This window comes from Cavia porcellus, unplaced genomic scaffold (genome assembly GCF_034190915.1).
Source record: "Cavia porcellus strain 051 isolate PalLab524CR breed Dunkin Hartley unplaced genomic scaffold, mCavPor4.1 scaffold_31, whole genome shotgun sequence".
NCBI lineage: Eukaryota > Metazoa > Chordata > Mammalia > Rodentia > Caviidae > Cavia > Cavia porcellus.
Genome location: NW_026947514.1, coordinates 9,429,295 through 9,439,768, shown reverse-complemented (window position 1 = coordinate 9,439,768; position 10,474 = coordinate 9,429,295). Strand labels below are relative to the sequence as shown.

Below are 10,474 nucleotides of genomic sequence, written 5' to 3'. Positions count from 1 at the left end.
TGCTCTGAGCAGCCTTCAGCCCTCCAGCCCTGGGTGCTGGGTGCCTGCAGCCCTTCCTTCCCTCTCCCAGGCTAAGCTTCCACCATTGCTGAGACGCCTCCAGCTGTGCCCCTCATGGTGCCTCTCTGCCCTGAGTGCTCCCTGCTGGCGCTTGCGGGGTGCTTTTGTGGCATCTCAGTTCTTTCTGAGAATTACATAGAGGCTGGAAGCTCCCTGGACACAGGGTCTCTGCCGATCCACCTCTCACTCCTTGCAGTCAACCTAGACATTTCTAGACCAATGAAATTGTAACAGAGGCTCTTAATGGATGTGAGGAGTAGTTTCCCTTGAACCTGGAACAAAGCTCTACAAACTCCATAGCTTAAAGTAACACCAAAATTTATTCTCTTCAGTTGTGGAGATGGAGCTCAAGTCAGGGTGTCAGCAGCTGGTTGTCCTGGAAGCTCCAGGGAGAATCAGGTGTCACATCTTTTTCTGCCACTAGAGGGCGCGTGAAAACCATGACTTTTGGCCACTTTCCTGTGTCATGCAGACCTGCGCTTCTGTCCTGAGTCTGTGTTTCCTGCTGCCTTCTTATAAGGATCCTCCAGATCTCATTGGTCCCTGAATAATCCAGAATCATCTCCACATCTGGAAGTCCATAAAGTCCTCCTTACCCCATAAGGTACGTTTACCAGCATGAAGACGAGGTCCTGGCTATCTTGGTGGCTGTCATTCAGCCTTGTAGTGTTTACAGTGTCAGAAAGAAGCAACAAGAAGCCAAGCTTCCTGGGTCACTGCTGTTTCAACTCCTCCAGAAGAGCTGGTGGCTTTCTTTGCTGCGGGATCCGGACATGGGAGCGAGACTTCTAGGCATTGCTGCTTATAAAGCTCCCAGACTTTGGTCGTTACGGGGAGACTCACAAAAACATAGGTCACAGGCTTCACGCAGCTATTGGTGAAAGCAAGGTAGTTGGCTGTGGCACGGAGGCCATAGGTTTGCCATCAGCTGCAGGCCCAGGTCGGTGCCCTCCTCCCAGAGCAGCCCTGGAAGGTGAAGAAGTGGTAGGGGCCAGCACAGCAGGAAGGCAACCACCAGCATGGAGATCAGCGCTGTGGGCCTGCCGCCCTGGGGACCTCCACACTAGCTCCTGCTCACCTCTTCCCAACAGTCAGTGAGGCCAGGACGTGGTAGTTGGCAGCCAGCGGAGGAGAAAGCCGAGGACATTTAATTCCACCATCCTCGCCAAGTGCCAGTCCTGGTGGGGAACAGCAGGATGAGGGCAGAGACATTCAGATCAGGGAGGGCTTTGACGGAGCCAGCAGGAATGTGGGGGTGCTCAAGAGGACCCTGCCACCCAGATGAGCAGGCAGATGGCCTGGGCGTAACACCACCACCAGCACCCCCAGCTGACCCTGGGTTGCACCGGCACCATGTACTTGTCCTGGCTGATGGCCAACACCAGGAAGATGCTGATGAACAGGTGGGCCTTGATGGCCCCATTGATGACACTGCACAGAATGGCTCCGAAGGGCCAGTGGAATCTGCTCCACATGTTCTCTGCCCAGAAGGGTAGACCCAAGACACACATGAGGTCGGAGGCTGCCATGTTGGCCAGGTAGATTGCTGCCACCTTCAGGCTCTGCTGGGACAGCAAGAGGAGGGACAGGACCAAGATATTTCCCAAGAGGCCAAACACACAGAGGGTAATGACAAATGTTGGTAACACTCTGTACAGTACGTCCCAGGCTTCGGGAGCATCACGTGATGTGGTGTTGGGGTGGGGGCCCTGGGTCTAGTTGGACAATTGGAGCTCCATGAAGGTCTGGAATACCATCCTCGGTGACGCACAGTGAAAAGGGTGTAGCGTAACCCAGGAGTTTGGAACCTATGGCGCTGCTCAAATCCAGCCTGTCCTGACCAATAAAGTTTTATTGCCACACAGCCACGCCCACCAGATGCACACCGTCCAGGGCTGCTATTTCATGGTACACTGACAGTGTTGACCATCTGGTCCTCCAGAGCGGTGACTGCCAGTCTTTTAGAGCTTCAGTGATAAGAAACAGCTGTCTGTGGCACGGAGGCCATAGGTTTGCCACCAGTGCTCTGGAGGAGGCTTTCCCTGGCCTCTTAGTTACGGGAAGGGACCAGGGTTTGAACGCCTGAGTTCAAATGCAGGTGCAGTCACTTGGAATGGGCCTCTCAGAGCCACTGCCTTTTCCTTTCTTTTTAAAGTTGGAGCTCATGTGTCCCCCGTAAGGAGTGGCTATTAGGGCTGGCAGTAATATCGACCACTGCTTAGTTTGGTGCCTGGCATGGCCTGGAAGCTCTCAGCAGCAGGACAGTCTTATTAATAACCACGTTATTGTTGTGATTTGAGTGCAAGGAACATTTAATGACCTGTACTCTGTGCTAGTATTTCCCAAGATAAAACACACAGGATGGCAGCCCCGGCTCATGGCGAACCGTGTCCCTGCAGGCAAGAGACACAGATGTGGCTGGGACCTGGGGAGAGAGCTGTCACCCAGGGCTGTGCCAGCAGGGTGCTCGGGGTGGGCATGGTGGAGAGTTTCCAGAACAAGAATATTCTTCTGCTTGGCTTGAAATACTTCAATGCTGGAACAGCAACTAACCCTCATGATGTAGGGGGTGTTGTGCGTACCGTGCTGAGTGATTATCTGTTTGCATTTAATTGTTTAATCTTTTAGCAGCCCTGAGCTGGGCAATGACCCATATACTGGGCACTGAGACGCACATCTCACAGCTGGACAGTTGCAGAGCCTGGGTTCCAACTTAGGGGCCCCATGTCTGTTCTATTTGCTTGTGACGCCCTGAGTGGATGATTAAGCCAAGCTTGGGGAAGTCACCTGAGTGTGAAAGGTCCCAACTGGTGAGTGACAGTGCCTGGTGTGACCCCCAATCTGCCCTGACCCCAGGCCATGTTCACACAATGCTACACAATGACCCACATCCTGCCTCCCTCGTACCCAGGGTTATGGCCACTGGTTTCCATGGAGATGAAGAGGTACCACCCCTTCCTGAACATGCCTCCTGGCCTCGGAGACTCCTGAGGGACAGACATGACTGGGAGTGGGTGACCACCAAGTGATGGGACCACAGCCAACTCAGGAAACTCAGGCATCAGGTGGGGCCACTGCTATGCAATTAGGTCACCAGGTGTGGGTTCAGGGACAAGATCTGAGATAAGGAGCTGTCACTGGAAGTTGTGACTGACCACATGGGTGACATTTAAGGCCAACGGCTGGAAGCAGTTACCACAGGAGAGGGCAGTCAGGGAAGACGATTGGCTGCTGCTAGGTAAGAATCCGGGAAACAGTCTGGGCAGCAGAGCCCAGGAAGTGCTCACCCCAAGAACAGCGGGGCTCTGCGTGCTCTGTGGAGAGTGGCTTTGTCCTTTGTGGGAGCTCACAGGTCTACAGCTCTGTTTCAGTGTCTGGCAGGACTTTCAAATTGTGTAGGAACTCTTCCACTGTGACTGACTAAAAACCACACGTCCAGCAAAAAAGCTTTTCTTTCACCAGGAATTAATGGTACATGTGTAATTTGCACAAAACCTCTGAGCTCCAGACCGTTTGGAGCTGCAAAGAGGTGGGACCAGCAACATACTGTCCCCCTAAGGTGTCTGTGTCCTTATCCCAAGTCTAGGATGCCCGAATGGGATCGATGTCTTCACACAGGTGCTTCACAAAGTCTTTGGGGTCAGAGAGAAATGTGACACAGCTTCCTTGCTGGCTTGAAGCTGAAAGTGGGGACACAAGCTGAGGGCATTGGTGGCCTCAAGAAGCCGGGAAAGGCAAGAAGCAGCATCTCCCTGGAGCTCTCAGAAGGAACCAGACCCAGCAATGTCTGATGGTAACCCTGGCCCCGGGACATGTGCTGCTCAATGCACTCAATGTGTGGTAATTCTTTAGAGCCCTGCAGGACACTCTCACCTGGACCACGGACACAGGGACTTCAGATCCACCCCAGCCACTCCAACAGGCACTGCAGCTGCACCATCTGCAAGGCCTGAGTGTGGCCGGCACCTGTGTGACAGGGTTGTCTGCACCAGTTGCTGCCTGTGTTGGAAAAGTCAGCCAGAAATAGGGAACAGCATGATTTTCTCCACCACATCGGCCCTCTTCACCTGAACTCCGATTCCAACAGGCAGGGCATGAGGACGGCATTTGAATCCAGAGTCAGGGGTTAAGAAAGCAATGTGGTCTCCTGAGAAATGCGACTTCCAAGCCAGGCTTCACCTGCACAGTTGCTGCCTACAGAACCTTCTGAGTCATCCTGGATGGACTGAGCTGGTGTCTGTATATTAGCATTTATGGATTGTCATGGGTGGGCATCCACTCAGTGTCATGGGGATTTTAGTTAGCACTGATGGATTTATTGGCTGTGATAGAAAAAAGAATTTTCCAAGTGCTTCCAAAGAGTCCCCTCTCTCCCTCCTGTCCTAAATAACAATTTAAACCCACACTGGGCATAGAATTCAATCTAAGCACAATTCTTCCCGTTCAGTGTATGCACACACAGAACACAGGTTCTGACAATGTACAGCTGTGAAGGAAACTTTCTATTTATTTTTCCCTGAGACACATGAGCTCCTCCTTTTCTATCCCACTTTCCTAAGAGACAGGAAGGCAGTCATTTACTTACTCAGAAAGTGAAAGAGCTCAGGGCTTTGGCTGGGATTGGCAAGCGCTGTCCTCTGTGGCTTTCTGTTCTGGCCGCTCTGTGGATTGCAGCTTCCTTTAATACAACCCTTCTGCTCCTGGAGGTTGTGGGGCTGCCTTTGAAGACAGAGGAGGCCAGCAGTTTGGGGAGGCACCCAGGCACTCCTCTCTCTCTGTGTTTAGGGGGCGGGCAGAGGATACTCAGCGACTCTCTTGTGTAACCTTTGGGAGACCTGGGATGCTATTCCTGGCAGGCACTGGCAAGGAAGCTGTGACTCCCCAATGCCCACACAGCCTCAGCCTGCACTGAGAGATGACTCCCCCACTCACAGTTGGCCCCTGAAGGCAGCGGCTTGGGAGACAGCTTATGTAGAGCTAAACTCCACACGGCTCGTGCATTTTGGTCATGCAGGTGCCCAGCCAAGAAGCCATCCATGAGGACGCCAGGGCCCCAATGGTGAGCACAGAGCAAGACTGACTCACACAGTACTCAGCGCCCCATGGGGTCAGAGGTGCTCCCCTGACAGCTCTGAGTACAACTTACATGTAAGTAGGCTCTATGGATTGGACCACCCTGGAACTCACATTTCAGAAACTGAGAAAGTCCTGGCTTTCTTTTGAGTCAGGCAGCACATCCTATCAACCAAGCCATGGAAGCTATGGCTCTGTGGATTCCTAAAACACAGCTGTGTCCAGAGCCCTGCATTAGCAGGGACACAGCCAGGGCAGGATTCCAGGCCACTGTTCCTGCTCTTGAGGGGCAGCCTCCCCCATGTCTGGATCACAGGGTTGACCTGTCCCTACAGAGTGGGGACTTTTTTTTACATTTCAGCCTTCTGTGACTGATACCTCAGTGTAACTAACTGTGCTACAAAGTCTCCAGCAGTTTTCTCCACTTGCTAGAGATCTAAAAATGGTGGAAGAAAAGATGTTTAAGAGGGAGGAGGAGAAGAAGAATAAGAACAAGAACAAGAAAAGGAGGAGAAAGCGGAGGAAGAGGAAAGGGAGAGAGGAGGAGGAGAGGGGATGCATGGGGGCAGCAATCTGGGCTGACAGGAGACCCCAGTCGGGGGAAGGGTGGCATCTGCCTCCCAGGAAGCCCCTTCCTACAGGCAGCGGCCTCTGTGGTGTGGAGGCTTTAGTCACCCAGGGGCTCTGATGGTTCCACCGCTCTGGCTGGGTTTTAGCCAGAGAAGCGCCCCAGTCCCAGGCTTCCCTGCCACTCCATGATGGGGTCAGGTGAGGGCGGTCAGCAGCCCGCTGCCCCTCCCTCTCAGAGTTCAGGTTCTGGTCCCAACTCCTACAACAGCGGTGCTGCAGGGAAGGTGCCCAGGGAGGGTTTGCTGCACAGCTCCCAGCCCTGTTTGTTTGCGTACACAAATGTCACACCAGCTGGCATACTGTGAAGCCCTTGTGGATGCCGGGCCAGTGGGCACCAGGGTACAGGATGATGAAGGCTCTTCCTGCCCCCACGGCCAGGGCAGCCCTCAGGGCTCTGTGTTTAGCTCTGCGAGAGTCCAAGGCAGACAAGTCCCGTGGAGGAGTCTAGCTTGCAGGACTTCCCGGCTCGTAATTGCAAAACTCCACCAGGAGGATGCACTGGTTGCGTTCTCCAGACATTTAACGAAGATCCAGGGTCTTTTTCTTTTTGGTGAAACTTTGTCAAACTCTGCAAAAGTAATTAAAAGTTACTAAAAGTAACAGGATTAAAATAGGCCAAAAAAAATTAGAGGAGGAGCCGTGCAGTTCTGGAAAGGTGGTGCTGGGGTTGCACTGGGGAGCACCAGCCCAGCGCCTTAAGGGGACAATTGCTGATGACTGCAAGGCGCTCTCAGGCTGAGTGACACAGGAGGAGGAGCGCGCGGGCTGCTCGGGACTGGGAGCAGAGCCTCCTGGAATCATGCATCTTGCAGCATCTTCCTCCCGGAGCAGGTGCTCTGTATCCAAAGCTGACCCGGAAGTCAGGAAGGAGCCTGGTCCTCAAGCACTGACCTCGAAGTCAGGTAGGACAGGGGCAGGGCTTGGTCCTGGCTACATCACTGCGGAGCAGATGAACTGGTGGTTTTCTATGCTGCCACCTCTCTGGAGCCTCGGTAGTGTCCTCAAATGGTTCCTTCACAGAGTCCCAGGGCCCCAGCAGATCCTGCGGGACAGCCAGCTGGCCTCCTGATTTCATCACTGTTTTGTGGTTGCACAAGAAGGCATCGCCCAGGAGGCCACAAAGCCACCCTCCACCTCAGTGTGGATTGCAGAGGAAGCAGATGGCCAGTGCTGGGCTCTGTTCGCAGCCTGGAGGGTGACTCAGGGTGGCGTGTTGAGGAGGCTCAGCAGGCTCCGAATGCATCTTTGGCCACTTTGCTGGGGCGGCAGTAAACAGAGCAGTGTCGGCCGTCTGGAAGCCTGAGTGGAGCTCCTGGTCTCTGTCTGAGCTGGTCTAAGGCGCCCTGAGTCAGCCTGGCCCAGCCCAAGAAGAGACACAGGGTACCAGGTCCGGGCTCTGCAGGCTGATGGAGCACTCTCGGGGCCTGGGCCAAGCCCCGTGTACTGTGGACTCAGAGGGAGGCCTGGGAGCCTCTGCTTCGGGTCTGCCTGTGCATCCTGTTCTTTTGGAACCCTTCCCTCCTTAGCTATGCAGGAGGATAGAACCCAGAGCTGGGGTGTCCCAGGGTTCCCAGGGAGGAGCCGCCCTTTGCTTCATGTGGCTTCAGGGGGCTCCATGCGTCCTTTACTCTCCTTGTCCATAGAGCACTGTGCAGTCTCTGTCTCCTCCTCTCTGTGGCTTCCCCACATCTCAGTGGTCCTCCCTTGCTCCCCCTCTTCCTCCTCCTCTTCATCTTCCTCCTCCTCCTCCTCCTCCTCCTCCTCCTTCTTTTGGTCTTTTTGAGACAGAGTCTCGATATGCAGTTCAGGCTGGCCTTGAGCTCACGTTGTGGCCCAGACTCGTCCTGAACTTGCAATGATCCTCCTGCCTCAGCCTCCCAGTGCTGAGATTACAGGCGTGAGCCACTATGCCTGGCAACCCCTTTTTATAAGGACATCAGTCATTGGGTTTAGTGCCCATTTTAATCCAATAAAAACTCCTTCCTTGATATTTACTCCCGCAAAGACCCTATTCTAAGATAAAATCACAGTCTGAAATTCTAAGTGGACTTTCCTGGAGGACATTGTTTAACTCCCTACAATAGCTTTTATCTCCTATAATCTTTACCAAAATTGGACTCGAGGTTGTACCAAAAGTGCATTGCTTTTGTGTTACGTAAAGCCCACAGACCTTAAATGAAGCTATTTTGAGTTGGGGCTTTCTGCACGCACAAGGCCTAAAAGAGGCATAGTTGCTTGTTGTGGTAAAAATAGCCTGAGCCTCAGCCAAGAAGTACCCCTTAGGAACAGCTGGGTGCAGGGCTCTTCAGTGGCAGTCATGTGCCCTGTCACACTTGGGTCCCCCATAGCAGGCAGAGCTGATCAGCACCCTCCTTAAGAACTTAGCAAGTTCCTGCCCTCAGTTCCCATGCCAGGAAGTGGGGGGCATAACCACTCTGCCTTGCTGGGGGGCGGGAAGAGCCCATTCAGTAGGAGTGATCCTGAGGGGCCTTGGACCAAGCCCAGTCTCAGCCCAGAACCACAAATCAGTTTGAATGGTCAGCATGGCTATTGCCACACTCCAATCTTTGTTGCTCATCCTCGACCCCCACATCCTCCAGGATGCGGGTAAAGATGGGGTTGGGGGGGGCTTTGCAGTGGGGCAGGGATTGGGGAACAGAGGCTGAGGCACGGCACTGACTCATGAAGATAGCACCCAAGTGGCCCAGACAGCTCAGTGTCATCATCCTGAGCGTGGGCTCCCAGGGCTCAGTGGCACTCAAGGCCCTCTCAGCCCTCAGTCCTCATCCCGACTGCTGGAGTGTGCTCAGGAGCCTGGCTCCTTGCTTGGTTCTCTGAGGCCATGGACGCGCAGGGTCAGCTGTGAAGCCTCTATGCCTGGCTGGCTGCGGTGGGTACAGGCTGTGGGCCCTGCTCTGGGGTCCTGCCACGTGGCTTCCCTCTGGACTGAGACTTCCTTGCATCCTGAACCAATGCTACATCGTGCCCACCCCTCACTCCCCTGGGCAAGGGCATTGCTTCAGGCTTCTGGGCTCAGGGTGCTCAGTGCAGGGTTCACCAGAGGGAGAACTCAAGGCCTCCTGGGATCCGTCCCAGCACTTGGGTCTGATGTGGATGGGAACAGGGAAGTACAGGGAGGCAGGCAGCCCGTATGTGGACGTAGAACTTCATGCTAAGAGGGGCGTGTTGGATGCATTGACCCAGCTCATAGGCCACTTTGGGAATACGCCCCACTGCAGACTGTCAATCATTTCCTCTTGTGATCTGAGGGCTGCCTGGGAGCTGCAGTTACATCTGATATCCACCACTAAGAGAGGATGGTACCATATACTACAGGAAAAGCACCTAGATTCAAAATGTGGCTTCTACTGAACGAATTGTTTTGGCACCATCATGGAGCCAGAAAACAATCAGCTGAGCCACTGTCGTTACAAGGCTCAGGCTTTCCTAGCTTAATTCCGAGGCCCAGAACCCAGGGTTCTCCTGGGACAGTGCCCTCCTTCCCACATCCTCATCCCTACCTCCAAAACCCCAGTGAAGGCATGATCAGTGCCTGCTGTGTGCCAGGCATTGTACTGAACACTTCCTGCAATCATTTCGTTAATGATTGTGACACAGATGACATTTTATGGTTAAGGAAAGGCGGACTCGCAAACAAATACAGGCCAGGGCGGAGCCCAAAGGGGAACTATGTGTCGTTCCCTCCCCCCCCCCCGCCCCCTGCCAGTGTCTGGCTCTATTCTTCCTGCTTGCAGCCTCCTATGGGTGCAAATGTGTCCTAGTTACTTTTTCATTGCTGGGACAAAATATGCAGCACCCACAAGGCAGGGGAGGAAAAATTTATTTTAGCTCACAGTGTCTGAGGGTTTCCGTCAGTATCTGGCTCCAAGGCAGAGCAGCATGGTGGGGAGGAAACCGCCCATGGCAGGGGAGGCAGGAAGCCATGAGGTGCTCCCTTTTCATTCTTGTTATGCCTAGTAGTTGGTGCCTTTTCATTATCCACACCCAGAACTATGCTGGCCCAATCAAGGGACGAATCCAGTATCACACAGCCATGAACCAGCCACCCATGAGTGCCTGGGGCTCTGGGGAGACATCCAGATGCAAGCCATAACAGAGACCGAGGATTTGGGGATGGTCATGGCTCAGTAGAGGGACCCCGAGGAGGGGAAGGCTGCATCCAGAAAGAAGCAGACAGATGCAGGAAGCCCTTGGGGAGGGACTCTTAAGAGCTGATCGGCTGGGGGAGGAGCAGGAAGCATGGCAGAGAACAGAGCAGTGAGCCCAGGTTTCTGGTATGTGTGAGTGGCTGCGTGGATCAGCCGTGGTACTTACAGAGTCACAAAATGCATGTTTTTGTTGGATGAATCAGTGAATGATTCATTAAACAAATCATGACTTAACAAAACGATCCCAAAATGAAATGGACAAAAAGTTCCCCGTTGCTGGGGCTGTGCAAAGTGACTTCTTATCCAGATACTCTAGTGGATACTTCCAATTTGTGGGGAGGACCACATGGTAAGTGCTCAGTAAATACATGTTGTATGCAGGAGTGGCAGAGTCACTGCCATCTCTGTGATTCTGGGACCTCGTGAAGCCCGCTGGGCCCCTGATGGAGATTTGGTAATCAGCAATCCATGGAGGCATGTAGGATGGGGGAAAGTAACAATTTCCTGAAATTTTCTTACATTACTTACTGATTATATTTAGA

The 10,474-nt window shown here is 53.5% G+C and overlaps 1 protein-coding gene across 1 annotated transcript; it reads right to left on the bottom strand.

The window, feature by feature from the left end:
• Window positions 1-361: 361 nt before the first annotated feature.
• Bdkrb1 (bradykinin receptor B1) lies at window positions 362-9,482 on the bottom strand. The gene is given in 8 exon segments (XM_063241403.1): window positions 362-858; window positions 861-1,051; window positions 1,053-1,146; window positions 1,149-1,190; window positions 1,193-1,249; window positions 1,252-1,299; window positions 1,302-1,328; window positions 1,331-9,482. Coding segments are annotated over 8 exon segments (1,020 nt in total). The 5' UTR covers window positions 1,818-9,482; the 3' UTR covers window positions 362-784.
• Window positions 9,483-10,474: the final 992 nt, after the last annotated feature.